This window comes from Rana temporaria, chromosome 3, assembly GCF_905171775.1.
Source record: "Rana temporaria chromosome 3, aRanTem1.1, whole genome shotgun sequence".
Lineage (NCBI taxonomy): Eukaryota > Metazoa > Chordata > Amphibia > Anura > Ranidae > Rana > Rana temporaria.
Window position 1 is genome coordinate 392995953 of NC_053491.1, and position 18524 is coordinate 393014476.

The 18524-nt window shown below is 44.5% G+C and overlaps 1 protein-coding gene across 1 annotated transcript in view; it reads right to left on the minus strand.

Annotated features, from left to right (window-relative positions):
• The window catches only part of SAMM50 (SAMM50 sorting and assembly machinery component), a 40117-nt gene extending 26080 nt beyond the window's left edge, over positions 1–14037 (minus strand). The window contains exons 1-3 of the mRNA XM_040345819.1: positions 13888–14037; positions 5196–5306; positions 2314–2415 (exon numbers count right to left, since the gene is read on the minus strand). Coding sequence (XP_040201753.1) covers positions 2314–2415; positions 5196–5306; positions 13888–13908 — 234 coding nt within the window. The 5' untranslated portion in view covers positions 13909–14037. The remainder of the gene's footprint in view (positions 1–2313; positions 2416–5195; positions 5307–13887) is intronic.
• Positions 14038–18524: the final 4487 nt, after the last annotated feature.

An 18524-nucleotide genomic window follows, 5' to 3' on the forward strand; every position in this document is an offset into this window, starting at 1 on the left:
AGCACTTGTGATGTGGAGGAGATTAGGCCCCTCCAGAGCTTCTAGCGTCTTTGCGTCACTTCCGGTTTGAAGCCGTGGAATGCGGATTGTCCCAGCTTCTTGATTTTAAAAAGCTTAAAACATACAGAGAAGAGGAGTATGTTTTTTTTACCATCTACACTCAATAAACCCCTTTGAAAAACGTTATGCTATGGGAGCATCTTCTTTCTACATGTGGGCGACACGGATGAACATTTAATAGGAGCAAAGAAAAGAATGATCTCCAAATGCATGAATCTGGATACTGCTGCACAGTGGCAAACACTGTGAACGTGCAATACCCCTTCAAGGAGGGAGTATCTCCGTTGAGTGCATTACCTATAGGGAGCACCGTAAGAAGCACCAGCACAAAGGATACACAAAGGACCGTATATATCAATTGGTTCACCTTAGCACCAGTCACTTTGATTAAGACAGCACCTTCTGCACAGTATGCATATGGATTGTGTTTAATTATAGCACCAGTCCCTTTATTTAATGCAATAAGTTTGTTTGACATTTATATAAATCACTGGTTAGAGTGTGAATTTGGAGACTTCCCAGAGCTAGACGATGAGGACTGGAAGGAGGTGTGAGAATTTATATGCTAAAGATAGACCCATATAATTCAAAATATTACATCGAATTTATTTCACCCCTGCACGTTTCCATAAAACGTATCCCTCTATCCCTGCTGTGTGTTGGCACTGCATGGTGAATCAAGCGGATTTAATACAAATCTTCTGGCAATGCCCTCACATCTGCAATTTTTAGGCAGAGATCATATCATTTATTCGCACAGTAACTACTATTCAGTTACCGCACTCAATGGAGGTCTGTCTCTTGGGCCTGGTTGACTCCCTAGCCAACCGCAGAGCCCCCAGAACTATGATTGGACTGCTATTGTTTTATGCAAGAAAAATCATTGGACTTCCCTGGAAGGCTCCAGCTGCCCCTACCCTGGCCACATGAAAAAAACTGGTCAACTCTAATTTGTCCTTATACAAGGCCACTTACCTGTCGAGGGGGGTGTCCACAAAAGTTCCACACAATGTGGGACATTAGGACTGAAGCCCCCTCCACTAACCCAGACCCTGATCTTTCTCATAAACGTTCCACCCCCTGCTTTAAAGCCACAAGGTCTAAAGAGTTTAACCACAACTGGTTTAAATAGAAGCACTTTACAGGTGACCTGTAGATTTAGGAGTGCATTTTAGTCCAGGTGCCAGTTAGAACACTAATGTTTTTGACTGTTCCAAGTCGTGTTGTTGTGTAAAGGTTCCGAGCCTGGGTATGCCCAATAGGCTCTGTTTTGTATGCAACTCTTTTTCAAAAACCTCAATAAAAAGATTATTCAAAAAAGAGTGCAAATTTGGGGCACTCTGATCCCTGGTTATAAGAACAGCACCACATCTACTCTTAATCCTCAATCTCATACCCCATCTAGGTGGTTATATTCGTAGGGGCAGCAGTTCAATATATTCATTTGATTTTAGCCATCTGCGCGGGACCACCCACAACCACTTCTTAATGCTTGGGGGATCATTAATGTAGTCACAGACACCAATGATTGGGGATTAATAATGCAGTCACTGACACCAATGCATTGTGGTTATTAATGCAGTCACAGATACTAATACTCGGGGTTAATAGGGTTATTATTGTAGTCACTGACACCAATGCTCGAGTGCTATTAATGCAGTCACTGACACAATCACAGTTTTGCCTTCGCATTTAATTTCTTCTCTGCTTATATAACAATAAAATACCCAAACAAATTTAAAGGGTCACTAAAGAAATTTTTTTTTTTTTTTGCTGAAATGACTGTTTACAGGGTATAGAGACATAAAAGTTAACCGATTCCTTTTAAAAATGATTAAAAATTGATTCAATTCTATCATATAATGTGCCTCTAGTTTCACTTTCGGTTTTAAACTGGTTTCATGTTTATGTGAAGTAAAGAGACCCACAGAACAAAAACAAACAAATCCAGGGCAGTGTTTTGTTTTTAAAATGAATCTGATTGGTTCTGAGGAGTTTTAGACACACAGCTTGGACCACAGTGAGAAGCTCCCATGAGTTTTTTCATAAGGAGCCAGACAAGCAGGAAGTGTGGAGATCACAGCAGAATTACAGCTATTTCAAAGCAAAAACGAACAATGAGGACATGAAACAAGTACTGCAGTAAGGTAAAGGAAGCTATTCAGCTAAAAAAAAAATCCTTTAGTGATCCTTTAACTGCAGTGAACAGTGCTCACCGAAAGTAAAAATAAATAAATAAAAAGCCATACATACTTCAATAAGGTTCCTTGCTTTAAAAACATCACTAATTTCAGGCATGATAAGGTCGTCCTTTGTTCTTCCGATACCTTCAAAGTGAACGCGCTGCACCACAACCTGAAAAAAAAAAAAAAATCACAGACAATATATTACGAGTGGTGGAACCAAAATATTCTGGTTTTCCTCGGCTGAACCATTTTATAGGGTTTTTAACAAGAGGCTAAAGGAGGAGCTCCAGTCAGTTATACATTTTTTTTTTTTTTAAAGTAAGCAGCTCCCTTTCGAGGGAAGTTCTGCTTCAATAAAAAAAAAAGAAGGCCGACAAGATCATCTTTTGGGTTTATTGAATTCCACTCTATTGCTCTGTGTACACAAACAACTTTTGAGGGAGCATGAATTGTCCTCCATTGTACAGAAAAAGTCCCCCAAACCATACATGTATAGAAAGTACAGGACCAAGTTCATAAAAAGATGGTGCTATTGATTGTATAGGTACCATAATAGTTGTGCAAAGGTTTATCAAAACACCTGCTGGCGTAATATTTCACTTCTGAGACAGAAAGAAGATGGACTGCATCCTCAATTTCCTTCTCTCCTGTAGCCTGACACTAACAAATAAATGCTCAGGACAGAGCACGCTTGTTTAAAAAAAAAAAAAAACACACACACAGTCACTTCCAGCACTAATAGGTCTTCCAGGGTGAGAAGTAACAGATGTCAGATGAAATGGTGCTGTGAAAGGTATATATGATATCCCAGAACTAGGTGGATGCTGCCTTCCTCAGATGGGGTAATCCGAAGGATCTATAAGAAAAACGGAAAAGGAAGGCGCACACACCTAATGCTTACCACCCTTTGTGTTCATTCAACAAAAGGAGACATAACAGACACATGACTATGTTTACTATGTCATCATTTATGAATGAACAGAGTGCAACGTGCTGAAGATTTCGGAGTACAATCAAGGGGTCAGAGGAACCAGCCACAGTGCTTAGAGGGGGTCCAGGCATCAGACATTCCTTAAAATGCTCAGTTTGGTGTGTAGTGCAAAAAGTTTTTTTGGGAGAGGGTGCATGTGATTAGCACAGGTCCAATCAGCACTGTCCAGACAGAAGGTCAGGGGTCCTACAGCCTCATAGGACAGTCAAAAGAAAATCAAAACTCCTCCTACAAGCTTTACCCAAACACTGATAGAAGTCACAAGACTGCTACATAGTGCTGATGAGAAAAGGTATTTAGCAGTTTACAGTGGGGAAAATAATTATTTGATCCCTTGCAGATTTTGTAAGTTTGCCCACTTAAAAATAAATTAAGGGTCTATAATGGTTATCATAGGTGTAGTTTAAATAAAAAGAGAGACAGAATATCAACCAAAAATCCAGGAAAAAAATAAATAAAAAACACACATGATACAAATGTTATAAATCGAGTTGCAGTTCAGTGAGTAAAATAAGTAATTTGATCCCCTACCAAATATTATTAATAATAATAATAATTCTGGCTCCCACAAACTGGCTACAGTATGTGCTCATGTGGTACAGAAAAAAAGTCTTGCCAATTTAAGAAGAACCTCCTAATAGTCTTGTACACCTTTCTTCCATTCACACCTCACCAATCATGGGCAAGACCAAAGAAGCTGTCAAAGGACATCAGGGACAAGATTGTAGACCTGCACAAGGCTGGAATGGGCTACAAGGGCACCAGCAAGAAGCTTGGTGAGGAGACAACTGTTGGAGCGATTATTCGCAAATGTAAGAAATACAGAATAACCATCAATCCCCCTCGATCTGGAGCTCCATGCAAGATTTCGCCTCATGGGGTAAAAATGATCATGAGAAAAGTGAGGGATCAGCCAAGAACTACACAGGAGGAGCGTGCGATTGATCTCAAGGCAGTTGGGACCACCGTCACCAAACAAACCATTGGTAACACAATGCGCTGCCCTGGATTGAAATCCTAAGAAGGCACATGTACAGGCCCATCTGAAGTTTGCCAATGAACATGGTAAATGATTCCGAGAAAGATTCGGAGAAAGTGGTGGGGTCAGATGAGAATAAAAATTGAGCTCTTTGGCATTTACTCGACTCCCCCTGTTTGGAGGAAGAATACCACCATCCCTACAGTCAAGTACGGAGGTGGAAACATTATGCTTTGGGGCTGTTCCTCTGCTAAAAGGTACAGGCTGACTTTGCCACATTGAGGGGAAAATAGACGGGGCCATGTATTGTAAAATCTTGGATGAGAACTTTCCTCCCTCAGCCAGAACACTGAAGGTGGGTCGTGGATGGGTCTTCCAGCATGACAATGACCCAAAACATACCACCAAGGCAACAGGAGTGGCTCAAGAAGAAGCACATTAAGGTCATGGGGTGGCCTAGCCAATCCCCAGACCTTAATCCTATAGAAAATTAATGTAGGGAGCTGAAACTTCAAGTTGCCAAGCGACAGCCTAGAAACCTTAAGAAGAGTGGACCAAAATCCCTCCTGGGTTGAGTGCAAAACTGGTTACCAACTACAAGAAACATCTTACCTCGGTGTTTGCCAACAAGGGATTTTCCACCAAGTATAAAGTCATGTTTTTCTTGGGGATTAAATAAGTATTATTTTACTCACTGGACTGCAACTTAATTTATAACATTTGTATTGTGTGTTTTCTCTGGATTTTTGGTTGATATTCTGTCTCTATCATTTTAAATACACCCAAGATAAAAATTACAGACCCTTCATTTGTTTGTAAGTGGGCAAACTTACACAATCTTCAGGGGGGGGGGGATCAAATAATTATTTTCTCCACTGTATATTTACTTTAAAAAAAAAATTATATATATATATATATATTATATACACACACACACACACACACACACACACACATACATATACACACTTGTACTTACATCTTTGTTTTCTAAAATTTCTTGCCTCTTTTGAGGCTCCACCTCTACCAGATCGCTGTCATCGCTAACATTTCCAAAATCTGGTCCATCCATTGGAAGGGGATCCAGGCTCTAAAGAGAAATTCATTCAAATTAGAACTCTTGCAGCAATGATGGACTGGAAGAAATATACATACACAATATAATGTTTATAATGAAGTTCATAAAAAAAGGACAACATGCTTTCAGATTAAGGAGGTCTTTGAATATACGATTTACTCCCTTATCACACTGATACTTTAAAGAACACTGAGGCATTTACATCAGTCTCTGTCCCCAGAGGAGCTCACAATCTGATGACCTTGAGTCACACACATCCAGGGCCACCCATGAGGCCAATTGAGGATACACTTATGGAGGCAGGCGAGGACACTGCGACCATGTTTAGTTTCTGGGCTGCACAGCATTCCTGCTTGTTATGGCGCAGGTGGCCACCTGTACAAGAAAAAAAATGATGCAATGCTGTGTACCTCAGGTGGCATCCACCACTGGCACAGTTCTGCATACACCTAAAAAGTACAGTTTAAATGGAAGCCAGTTAACAAACCAGAGTGTTTTTTTGGGGTTGTTACAAGATATTGGAGTTCCAAGAGGAAACCCACACAAAAAAGGTAGAATAAATAAATTCCATAGAGACAGAGGGGACTTTTTATTACAGCCCAAATCCAGGCAACTAAAAAATGATCCCTTGCAGGGGGGTTTAGCCCGCAATTCAGGAATTATCCATTGATCTAGTAGAAAAAAAAAAAAGTTTTTTTACTCACCTGGAAATGCCTGTTGCTATGCGGTCCCACGAAATCTGCCTTCGGAAGCACCTCGGTTTTTGACATCATCTCCCTCGGCTCCTCAGCACGCTAATGCTCCTGGGAAATGTGTGTCATCATTTCTCAGGATGCCGTGCGCTTCCCCTAGGGCAAGAATCGCAGGACTTTGAGTACGGAAGTGACACAATTTCTTCTTTACTAGTGTTCAGGCTTCTTACAAGATTCTTCGTTGCCATCACAACAGCGTGCACTTCCGCCGCCGCCCGTTGTGATGGCCACCCGAGTTCTTGACGGTGCTGCTATTACAATGTGCATGCGCGAGAATGGGGTGGGACGGGGCGGTCTATGATCACTACGCGTCATAGACTTCCAGGAAGTAAGTGCTTGTGGGCTTCACAATGCCCACAAGCAAAATGAGAACCTTCGGAAAGTAATTTTAAAATGTATCTTCACAAAAACTCTGCGGATTTTACATATAGTAAGTGAACTTCGTTATAACATTATAACGCATACGCCTGATAAAAGGACATACTTTAAAAAATTGGTCAGTGTGGTTGGATCCCCGCTTTAACCGATCCACCACTTCAGCTGAACTTGCACAATTTCAAACCGGCATTTCAGTCTGACTTCGGAGGCGATTTGAGAGATATCTATGCGGGTTCATGCACAGTTGTCCATTGAAATCGCCCACAAAAGTAGTGCAGGAACTACTTTTGGGAATATGTGCAGCGCTGCAAAGTCGCACTTGGGGCGGTGCCGTTGCCAGCAATTGGCTCAGATTTGGCATGTGATTTGACATCAAATCGACCCAATGTGAAAGTAGGCTAAGGCACAATCCACTATTGGAGATCAATTAAATACTTTCCTATTGTACCTTTACAACCCCTTTAATGTACAATTCGTGTGCAAAAATATTAGCATAAATCTTTGGGTCAGTTTTGCCACCAGTGCGAGTTTTAGTTTTTCCCCCCAATAGTGTGACCATCTGCTTCTTTTCTCTGTTGTGCCTCAAAGCAAGCGCTTACTAAGGCCCCTTTCACACTGGGGCAGGACCTGCAGTGGCGGTGTAGCGCCGCTATACTGTCGGAATTGCCACAGAATTTGGCCGCTAGCGGTGCGGTACTAACCCCTGCTAGCGGCTGAAAAAGGGTCAATACCGCCCACAGTGCGCCTATACAGTGGTGCATTGGGGGCGGTATTACCGTGGTGTCCCATTGTTTTCAAAGGGAAGGAGCGGTATACACACCTCTCCTTTCACCGCTCCAAAGATGCTGCTGACAGGAGTTTTTTTCTCTCACCCGCCAGCGCATCACCTCAGTGTGAAAGCCCTCTGGTTTTCACATTGAGAACGCTGGGCAGGAGTTTTTTCAGGCACTATTTTTAGCGCTAAACACCGCCTGAAAAACTCCTCAGTGTGAAAGGGGCCTTAGTGATGAAATGCAACCTCAAAATTTGTCAAAGAACTTAGACCAACGCTTCAAAGCGCCTACACTATAGGAGTCCCTGGCTTCCCACAAACACTGGGAAAGACTGATCAGAACCGTCTCATCGTTTGCAGTTGCTAATGTGACACTTCTTTTATTACAATGTAAGTTAGGGACAGATTATTTTTTGGGATGCAATTTGTGTGATAAATTAGCCGCTATGAAAATGATCAGATCTGTGTGTTTACAGCCCAAGTGTAGCCAAAAAAAAAAACAGCACAAGGGACATAACTTACAAAAGCATGTGCCCCTTGTGTTGATTTCTCTGCTGTTAGTAGCAAGACCCCTTTCACACTGGAGCGGCAGACACATTAGCGGTAAAGCGATGCTAGTTTTACCATCGTTTTAGCAAAAAAACTGCCTCAGCCCATCACTCCCCTGCCTGATATTCTTCTAGTACAGGGGGTTCATACAACTCATCAAGAGAGTCCGATTATGCCTTGCATTTCCGCCATTCATAAAATACATACTACAGCTTTTTTGAATGGAAAATGATCTGAGGGTGGACGGACAGACAGCCAATTAAAAGCTCTGCCCCCTCCCCCAACTCATTGATCGTGTTCAATTCATAGAAGCTATAGTATGGCTTCCTTGAATGGAAGAGCAGGGAAAAAGGAAGGTCATAGTCAAGCACTTTTGATGAGACTGACAGTACATTAGTATCAACCACACTGGAAGATTACAGTGGTGTGGGCAGAATGGAGGAGAATTACTACTTACAGCAGAGGAATTAACTCAAGGGACACATCCTGTAAGTTATGTCCCTTGTGCTGATAGTCATATTAGCAGCTGCAAACAATGAGACAGTTCTGATAAATGTTCCCCAGTGTTTGTGGGAAACCAGGACCCCTATGTTGCAAGGCATACAGTGGATATAAAAAGTATACACAACCCTGTTAAAATGTCAAGTTTCTGTGATGTAAAATAAATATTATGAGACAAAGATAAATCAGGTCAGAACTTTTTCCACCTTTATTGACCTATAAACTGTACAAGTCCATCAGCATGGCACATCTTGACTTGGCAATATTTGCCCACTCTTCTTTGCAAAAACACTCCAAATCTGTCAGATTGCGAGGGCATCTCCTGTACACAGCCCTCTTCAGATCACCTCACAGATTTTCAATCGGATTCAGGTCTGGGCTCTGGCTGGGCCATGCCAAAACTTTAATCTTCTTCTAGAGAATTCCTTTGTTGATTTGGATGTATGCTTTGGGTCATTGTCATGCTCAAAGATAAAATTCCTCTTCATGTTTGGCTTTCTAGCAGAAGCCTGAAGGTTTTGTGCCAATATTGACTGGTATTTGGAATCGTTCATAAATTCCCTCTACCTTGACTAAGGCCCTTGTTCCAGCTGAAGAAAAATAGCCCCAAAGCATGATGCTGCCACCACCATGCTTCACTGTGGGTATGGTGTTCTTTTGGCGATGTGCAGTGTTGTTTTTGTGCCAAACATATCTTTTGGAATTATGGTAAAAAAGTTCAACCTTGGTTTCATCAGACCAGAACACATTTTCCCATGTGCTTTTGGGAGACTTCAGATGCGTTTTTGTAAAATTTAGCCAGGCTTGGATGTTTTTCTTTGTAAGGAAAGGCTTCCCGTCTTGCCACTCTACCCCATAGCCCAGACATAAAGAATATGGGAGATTGTTATCACATGTACCATACAGCCACTACTTGCTAGACATTCCTGCAGCTCCTTCAATGTTGCTGTAGGTCTCTTGGCAGCCTCCCTGACCAGTTTTCTTCTAGCCTTTTCATCTATTTTGGAGAGACGTCCAGTTCTTGGTAATGTCACTGTTGTGCTATATTTGCTCTACTTGATGATGACTCTTCACTGTTCCAAGGTATAGCTAATGCCTTGAAAATTATTTTGTACCCTTCTCCTGGCTGATACCTTTTAACAATGAGATCCCTCTGATGCTTTGGAAGCTCTCTGCGGACCATGGCTTTTGCTGTAAGATGCGACTAAGAAAATGTCAGGAAAGACCTACTAGAACAGCGGAACTTTATTTGGGGTTAATCAGAGGCACTCTAAATGATGGCCGATGTGTACTGACTCCTATTTACCACAAGTTTGAATGCGATTGCTTAAATCTGAACACAGCTACATCCCCAGCTATAAGAGGGTGTGCACACTTCTGCTACCACATTATTTTATTTTTTACTCCCACCCCCCCTAAAATATTTCAGTTTGTTTTTCAATTGAGTTGAGGTCACATTAATGGTGGAGAAAGTTCTGAAATTATTTATCTTTGTCTCATTTTTTTTTACATCACAGAAACCTGACATTTTATCATATGTGTAGGCTTTTTATATCAACTGCAAGTGCTGCTGTATGTTGCAATCCCAGCATGTCACATTTGATGCTCACACACACAACTGTACAATTTGTTGCATACAGGTCTAGAATTTCTATGGATCTGAAGGCCAGCTGTATTGCATGCCAAGGAGTCAGTCACACTGCCCCGTTCTGGTCCACAGCGTTTAGTGGTGTAATCAAAACTAGAAACATCTGTTCACAGTCCTGCATATGAGCCGTCTTTTAGGCTGTATGTATGTAAACAGGAGTTCAGCATAGATGGACCCTACTGGCCAATGTCGCTGCTCAGTGCCGACGGGAAACTATAAATGCATTGCCAGAGACAACACCGCTACTTATTATACACTACTGATGTTTACATCTCTCCCTGAATAAGTTAATTTCCCTGTAAAGGCAAAGCATAATGGGCTACGATTTCCCCGATGTCCCCACTAGTGGCGAGCGTCCATCTTCACCGATCTTCCCTCCGGGGCTGCGAACTCCGGCTCTGTGATTGGCCAGAGACGCAGAAGCCGCCACTCACAGCATGGCATCCTTTAAAAACAGCACGATCAGTGGGCCAGATTCAGATAGATCAGCGGATCTTTAGATCCGCGTAATCTATCTGATTTAAGAACCGCCGCCGCAAGTTTTAGAGGCAAGTGGGTAATTCACAAAACACTAACCTCCAAACTTGCGGCGGATCGTAATTCCTCTGGCGGAATTCAAATTCCGCGGCTAGGGGGAGTGTACTATTCAAATCAGGCGCGTCCCCGCGCCAATCGTATAGCGCATGCGCCGTCCGGAAATTTTCCCAGCGTGCATTGCTCCAAATGACGTCGCAACGACGTCATTGGTTTCGACGCTTACGTAAATGACGTCAATCCGTATTCGCGAACGACTTACGCAAACGACGTAAAAAATTCAAATTTCGTCGCGGGAACGACGGCCATACTTAACATTGGCTGCGCCTCATAGAAGCAGGGGTAACTATGCGCTGGGAAAACCCTTACCTAAACGTTGTAAAAACACTGCGTCGGGCCCGCGTACGTTCGTGAATTGGCATAGCTCGCTGATTTACATATTCTCGCCGAGAACGCCCCCAGCGGCCATTTTTAAATTGCAGTTAAGATCCGACGGTGTAACACAGTTACACCTGTCGGATCTTAGGCATATCTATGCGTAACTGATTCTATGAATCAGGCGCATAGATACGACCGGCCTAACTCAGAGATACGACGGAGTATCAGGAGATACACCGTCGTATCTGAGAATCTGGCCCAGTGTTTCTAAAGTGCGCATGTGCCGTAGACATCGGTGCACATCTCTATTGTAAATATCTCCTAAACCGTGGGGGCTTAGGAGATATTTCTTGCACCTACAGGTAAGCCATTGGTTAAAAAAAAAAAAATAATAATAAAAGTTACGTTCCTGATATGCCAGGAATTGCTAACTGTCACATTGCTTGGGCTTTCTACCAAACCATTAAATGCCTGGCGTCATAACTGATTACATGTACTGCAGATCAAAAAGTCTCATATACACACACACACACACACACACACACACGATAATTTTTGCTGAACGATAGTCCATTTTTTCTCTTGCATGCTAGTCTCATATTGAAAATGAAGGTCACTAAAGCTGTAAAAAGCTGTAAAAAATTCTCATAAGGCCAGTTCACACAACATGCTGTCCAGTGCGTTTTTTTACTGCATCAAAAAACAAATGGAAAGTAGGTTATATGGTTTACAATGGCATAGTTCACACCAGTGGGGAAAAAAAAAAAAAAAAAAAAAAAAAACGCACCGACCCTAGTACAGTGAAGAGAGAGGGAAAAAAAAAAAAAGCATTTGGAATGCGTCTGGAAACACATTAAAACGGGGCATGCAGAAACGAAGCAGGAACAGATCTGGAGGTTTTTTTTGTGGTGTGAACCGGTCCGTATGACCGAACACAACTGTAAAAGTGATGAATTGGATTTTCATTTCTGAACATGCATGGTCTTTCGATGGTCTTTCGGATGGAAACCGTACCAATTAAATAAATGCCCTTCATTTTGGTATCATACGAGAAAATCGTTCACATTTGTCCCTTCTTATAGCTTTGCATGAACTGTCATGATCGGTTCTGGAAAGCTGTGTACTAATCATCAGATTATACCAAAAGCGGTATTTTTCCGTCTGATGGCGTGTACTGGGCATAAGATGGCAGCTTCTTTTGCTGAAAAGGACAGGAGGGTTTAGATCCACTTTACTCATGTGACAGCGATGGATGTGCAGAATCACCTCGGCCTGCAATTGTTCAGCGTCAGCTGAGCTCATTCTAAGTGTGCAATCGGGGGTGCCGCTGGCTGCACACTGGGGTAGATTCACGTACCTTTTACAGCGGCGTAATTTGAAATCCGCACCCGCGTATCGTTACGCCGATTCTCAAAGGCAGATACGCTTAAAAAATAGGCTTCCTCCACCGACGTAACTTGATTGCGGCGGCGTAGAATTGTGTGCAATATAACATTGGCCGCCGTCGGCGTAGAATATGCCAATTACCTAGATACGCCGATTCACAAACGTACGTACGCCCGGCACAATTTATTTACGTCGTTTACGTTAGGCTTTTTCGGCATAAGGTTGTTCCTGCTATTAGGAGGCGCAGTCAATGTTAAGTATGGACGTCAGTCCCGCTTCGAAATTTGAATTTTTTTACGTCGTTTGCACAAGTCGTTCACGAATAGGGCTGGACGTAATTTACGTTCACGTCGAAACCAATACATCGTTGCGCCGTACTTGGGAGCAATGCACACGGGGATACGTACACGGACGGCGCATGCACCGTCCGTACAAAACGTCAGGTCATCATATATTTACATAAAACACGCCCCCCTTCCACATTTTAATTACGCGGGCTTACACCGGCCCCATTTCCGCTACGCCGCCGCAACTTACGGAGCAAGTGCTTTGTGAATACAGCACTTGCTCCTGTAAGTTACGGCGGCGTAGCGTAAATACGATACGCTGCGCCGCCATATCATTGCGCGCCCCTACCTGAATCTACCCCACTGTTGATATTTACATGTCGGTGCTGAGGAGCAGCACTGGCAGCGACCAATCGGTTCCACAAACACTGGATGCATGTAAACATTGCATACATGCCACATGCACACAACATGTTGCTGCCATCATATCCTGTGTACATCAATGTGAATGAACCTTGGAAGAAGCTTGATCATTTCAAGGAAAGGAAGAACTGCTATTGTGTAGGTCACCTGTTAGCACCTTCAAATACCTGCACTGCCCTGCCTCCTCTACGGCCAAAGCTGGGTCATTCCGCTGAGGCGGAGCGTCAGCAGCGGAGGAAGTTACCCACCTCCTGCGCTGTGAGCTCGCCCTCAGTACCACATGACAAGGACTGGAGTTGTATCATTGTAAAAACGCAGAGAAGCAAACAGAAACTTCAAAGAGATTTCTTATCACTTCCTGTTGTGTCACCGGGGACAGGAAGTGCAGGAGAATCTGCCATAGGAGACAGCTGCCGCCCCACACGCCCCCTCCCTAGGGTTGCCACCTCATCCCTCTAAAACCAATCACATATTACACAGGTTCTGGGGCTGATTAAGGTGGCAATTAAAACTCACTTGGTGCCTTATCTGCATTAAATCAGCCTCAGAACCTGTGCAATTCATGTGTTCTGGTTTAAAGGGATGAAGTGGCAACCCTACCCCCGGAAAAAAAGGGACGGGTCATGAGAGAATACTTGGGGCTGCCATTGCTGGCCTCTGTTTATGTGAATGCCAATTGCCTGGCTGTCACGTGGTGTAGAAGGATAAAGACTGACACTCATGCTTGTTCCGGGTCTGTCAGACACAGCCAGAGGGGGGGTATTTTCAGGAGGCCAGCAATGGTATTTATCAGACTGACATCAACCATCATTCATCCAGTGGAGGTCCCTCAGCCCCACCATAGACATCATGTGAGGGCGGAGGATGACAGGAGCCTCTATGAACACACAATAAATAAAGCGCCCCCTGTGTGTAGAGAAATCTCATTCCTACCACAGAGGCGGGTCCCTATAATGTGAATCCAGCCAGCACCCTATATCCTCACCCGGGCGTGCACCGTCCCCATGTCTCCGGTGTGTCCGAGGCGCCGTTCCCCGCTCTGACCCCAACTGTCACCTCCACACAGCGACCGGACACAGCGCTGTCACCGGGAACTGGGGGCCGCCATGACACCTTGCCAGTCCCCGCCCACTGCGCGCTCTCATTGGAGAGAGGAGGCCAATGGCGTGTCACTAGGGCTGACTGTGATCACGTGACAGTGCTGAGGGGAGGGAGCTGCGTGTAATGCTGAGGAGAGGGAGAGAGAGCGATAATAATAAGAATGGTCATAGTATCAGCCATACAGCTGGAGAGGAGATAGTATTGTTACTGGTACAATAAAGCAGTTTGTTTTTTTACCTACAGGTTTACCTGTAGGCAGGGCCGATCCTGATCTCCCTGGGGCCCTAAGCAAAATGCCATGGCACATTAAAAATGAGTATAGGGGGGGCGCTGACGACAGTGACATGTTACATTAAAGCGGTGGTTCCCCCTTAAAAACAACATTTTTTTATTCCACTGCCCCCCACATTCCATCACGATTAAGGCTCTTAATATTTTTTTCCTGCTGTACATACCTTAGTACAGCATATTCACCCGTGCATCCGGGTTGCGAGTCCCGCGGGAGTGGGCGTTCCTCACATGCTGTTGATTGACGTTTTCCCCAAAAACGAGCTCTCCCCCCGTCGCGTAAGCCGCGTCACGGTTGGCGAAAGGAGCCGAACGGCGAGTCGGCGCTATACTGCGCATGCGCATCGCCGTTCGGCTCCTTTCGCCAATCGTGACGCGGCTTACGCGACGGGGGGAGAGCTCGTTTTTGGGGAAACCGTCAATCAACAGCCTGTGAGGAACGCCCACTCCCGCGGGACTCGCAACCCGGATGCACGGGTGAATATGCTGTACTAAGGTATGTACAGCATGAAAAAAAATAATAAAAAAAATTTCAGAATTTTATCCCCTATTTTGTAGTCACTATAACTTTTGCGCAAACCAATCACTATACGCTTATTGCGATTTTTTTTTTTTACCAAAAATATGTAGAATACGTATCGGCCTAAACTGAGAAATTGTTTTTTTTTTTTTTAAAAAATGGGATATTTATTATAGCAAAAAGTAGAAAATATTGTGTTTTTTTTCAAAATTGTCGCTCTTTTTTTGTTTATAGCGCAAAAAATAAAAACCGCAGAGGTGATCAAATACCACAAAAAGAAAGCTCTATTTGTGGGAAAAAAAGGACGCCAATTTTGTTTCGGAGGCACGTCGCACGACCGCGCAATTTTAATTTAAAGCGTCGCAGTGCTGAAAGCTGAAATTTCGCCTGGGCAGGAAGGGGGTATATGTGCCCAGTAAGCAAGTGATTAAAGCGGAGGTTCACTGCTAAATTGCTATTTTTACCCTTAGATGGATGCTCATTTAGTCTAGGGGACTCGGCTAGTTGTTTTAAAATCGAAGCAGTACTTACCTTTTTAGAGAGCGATCTTCTCCGCCACTTCCGGGTATGGGCTGCGGGACTGGGCGTTCCTTCTTGATTGACAGGCTTCCGACGGTCGCATCCATCGCGTCACGATTTTCCGAAAGTAGCCGAACGTCGGTGCGCAGGCGCAGTATAGAGCCGCACCGACGTTCGGCTTCTTTCGGCTACTCGTGACGCGATGGATGCGACCGTCGGAAGCCTGTCACACAAGAAGGAACGCCCAGTCCCGAAGACCCATACCCGGAAGTGGCGGAGAAGATCGCCCTCTACAACGGTAAGTAATGCTCGGATTTTAAAACAACTAGCCGATTCCCCTAGACTAAATGAGCATGAATCTAAGGGTATCAAAGCGTAAAAAAACATTTATGGGAGAACCCCCTCTTTAAGGTTAAAGCCGAGGTCCTGCGAAAATAAATGAATAAAAGCCAGCAGCTACAAATACTGCAGTTGCTGACTTTTAATAAATGGACACTTACCTGTCCAGCGTGCCCGCGATGTTGGCAGCAGATGACGAGCAATCGCTTCACTGCCCGGTACCCTACTGCGCATGCACGAGTAGCACAGCGCTTTCCCAGTGGTCCTCGCTCTCTCCTGGGACCAGTGTGTTTGCCAGAGGGCGGTGGGGAGTGGAGTGACTCCGTGGGAGTCATTCCCGGAAATGGGTGCAAATACCTATATTATACAGGTATCTGCCAAATGTGACACCGGAGGGAGGGGGGGGTTCCAAAAAGCGGAAGTTCCATTTTTTGGGTGGAAGTCCGCTTTAAGTGCTAGTTCACACTACATGCAGTTCCGTGCGCTTTTTTTCTGCACCAAAAATGCATGCAGTATTTTCCATGTATTCCGATGGCTCTAGTTCACACCAGTGCAGTCAGTTTCCGGTGCAGAAAAAAAAAGTAGAGCATGCTGGAACATAAACACACTGGAACTGCGTGTGGTGTGAACGGTAAGCGGTGTGAACTGTAAGAAAAAACTGATCCGGAATGTATCTGGAGTGCATTTGTGTGGTGTGAACTGGCTCTAAATTAGACCCCTTTCACACTGGGGCATTTTTCAGGCGGTTTAGCGCTAAAAAAAACACCTGTATAGCGCCTGAAAGAAGCTACATCGGCAATCCCGATGTGAAAGCCCGAGTGCGTTCACACTAAAGCACCTGAAAAACGCCCCAGTGTGAAAAGGGTCTTACCGTTAAAAAAAGCGCCTGAAAGAAGCCTCATCTGCAATCCCAATGTGAAAGCCAGAGCACTTTGACACTGAGGCGCTGCACTGGCAGGGCATCAAAAAAAGTCCTGCAAGCAGCTTCCTTGCAGCGCTTTAGGAGCTTTGAATACACCGCTTCTAAAGCGCCCCTTACTATTGAGGCGCTTTTTGCAGCGCCAAAGCGCCTGAAAAATGCCCCAGTGTGAAAGGAGTCTTAGGACATGTGTGTTCCAGTGCGGTTTTTATGCGTTTTACTGCGTTCCAGTACAGTCCAGTGCAGGAAAAATGCAGCATGTTCTACTTTTGTTTCTGGTGTGAACTCTATAGATCGACTTCAGTACAACCAGCCTGTCGTATTTTTGTTCGATCAGCTGGAAAACCTCCCACTGTCAGTACAATAGCTCCAGTAGGAGGAATTCCTCCATCAACACAGTCAGTGACTAGCGACTTTCTCTTCTTCAACCCATGGTTGAAGGAAAGAAAATTGGATAATGTGTGGCCTGCCTTAAGCCTCATACACACGATCAGACTTTTCCATGGATTTTTGTTCGAAGGGCGTTGGCCATGAACTTGTTCTGCAGACACACAGCAGGACTTTCTCAGCCAACATTCACCAAATCACGTGGTTTTTCAGCTCTTTACCGCCACCCTGTGGGCAACTTCTGCTATTGTTGTCTGATCGTTAGCATTGATTCTGAGCATGCATGTTTGGACTTTAGTCCGATGGACTTGTGTACACACGATCGGATTAGCCGACGTAGGACATTTGTTGCCGGAAAGTTTGTCTGTTTGCACAGCGAACATTTGTTCGATGAAAAACACCAAAAGTTTGTCCTATGGAGCGTACACACGGTTGGATTGTCCGATCAAATAGGTCCATCGGACATTTGTTGTCAAAAAGTCAGATCGTGTGTAGACTTGTCACAGGAAAAAGGAGGCAAGGGTAAATCTTCCAATGAGGACACTAGAAAGGGATACAGGAACAGTATATTACCATAGGGTTTATAATGCCACCTTCAGTTAAAATGGGCACCAGGCAAAAATAACTGTAGTCCAGCTCCCAGAGCAGGGGTAAGTATCTCTGACACGCCAACTGTAGTGCAACTACAAACCCCATTATGCCTCTGGGAGATATACATTTGGCTGCCAAGAGTCTTGCAGTGTCTCATGAGACTGGACCATGGTGGCCTACCCCAGCCAATAAACACGTGCATTCGTTTTCATCCGAATTTCAGGGAATTTTCAAGTTTTTTTTAACAAACGATAACAAACAAATACACAGAATATCATACCAATACCACCCCTACAGTGAAGCATGGTGGTGGCAGCTGCTTGGATGTTTTTCAGCAGCAGGAACTGGGAGACTAGTCAGGATTGAGGGAAAGATGAATGCAGCCATGTAAAGAGACATCCTTGATGAAAAGAGCACTCTGGATCTCAGACTGTGGTAAGGGTTAAATCTTCCAAACAGGACAATGAACCTAAGCACACAGGCAAGATAACAAAAGGAGTGGCTACGGGCAGGGCTGTCTTAATGAGAGGGCACACCTGGGCACTGCCCAGGGGCTCCAGCTGCATGCTTGGGACTCGAAGGCTTCAGGGTAGGACCTGGAGTGGGAACTGCCGAGTCGGAGGCACTGAGAGCCCACCTGCGGAAATAGCATTGTAGATGGTGTCATGGTGAGCCCAGCTGTCCTGCACTGTTTGCACCAAAAGGCTTGGAATGCCCGGAGGGATGCTTCCTCCTCCGCCCCTCCTTCTGCTTGCTTGATTGGTATAGGTGAGTGCAGTGCTGGAGGTGGACAGAGAGCCAAAAGTTTACATGCACCGTATCTCCACTAGAAAAGGGGGTACTACAGAGTGCTGGGGAGATATCTGGGGTGTAGAGGGGTCAGAGTGCTGGGGCGATATCTGGGGTGTAGAGGGGTCAGAGTGCTGGGGCGATATCTGGGGTGTAGAGGGGTCAGAGT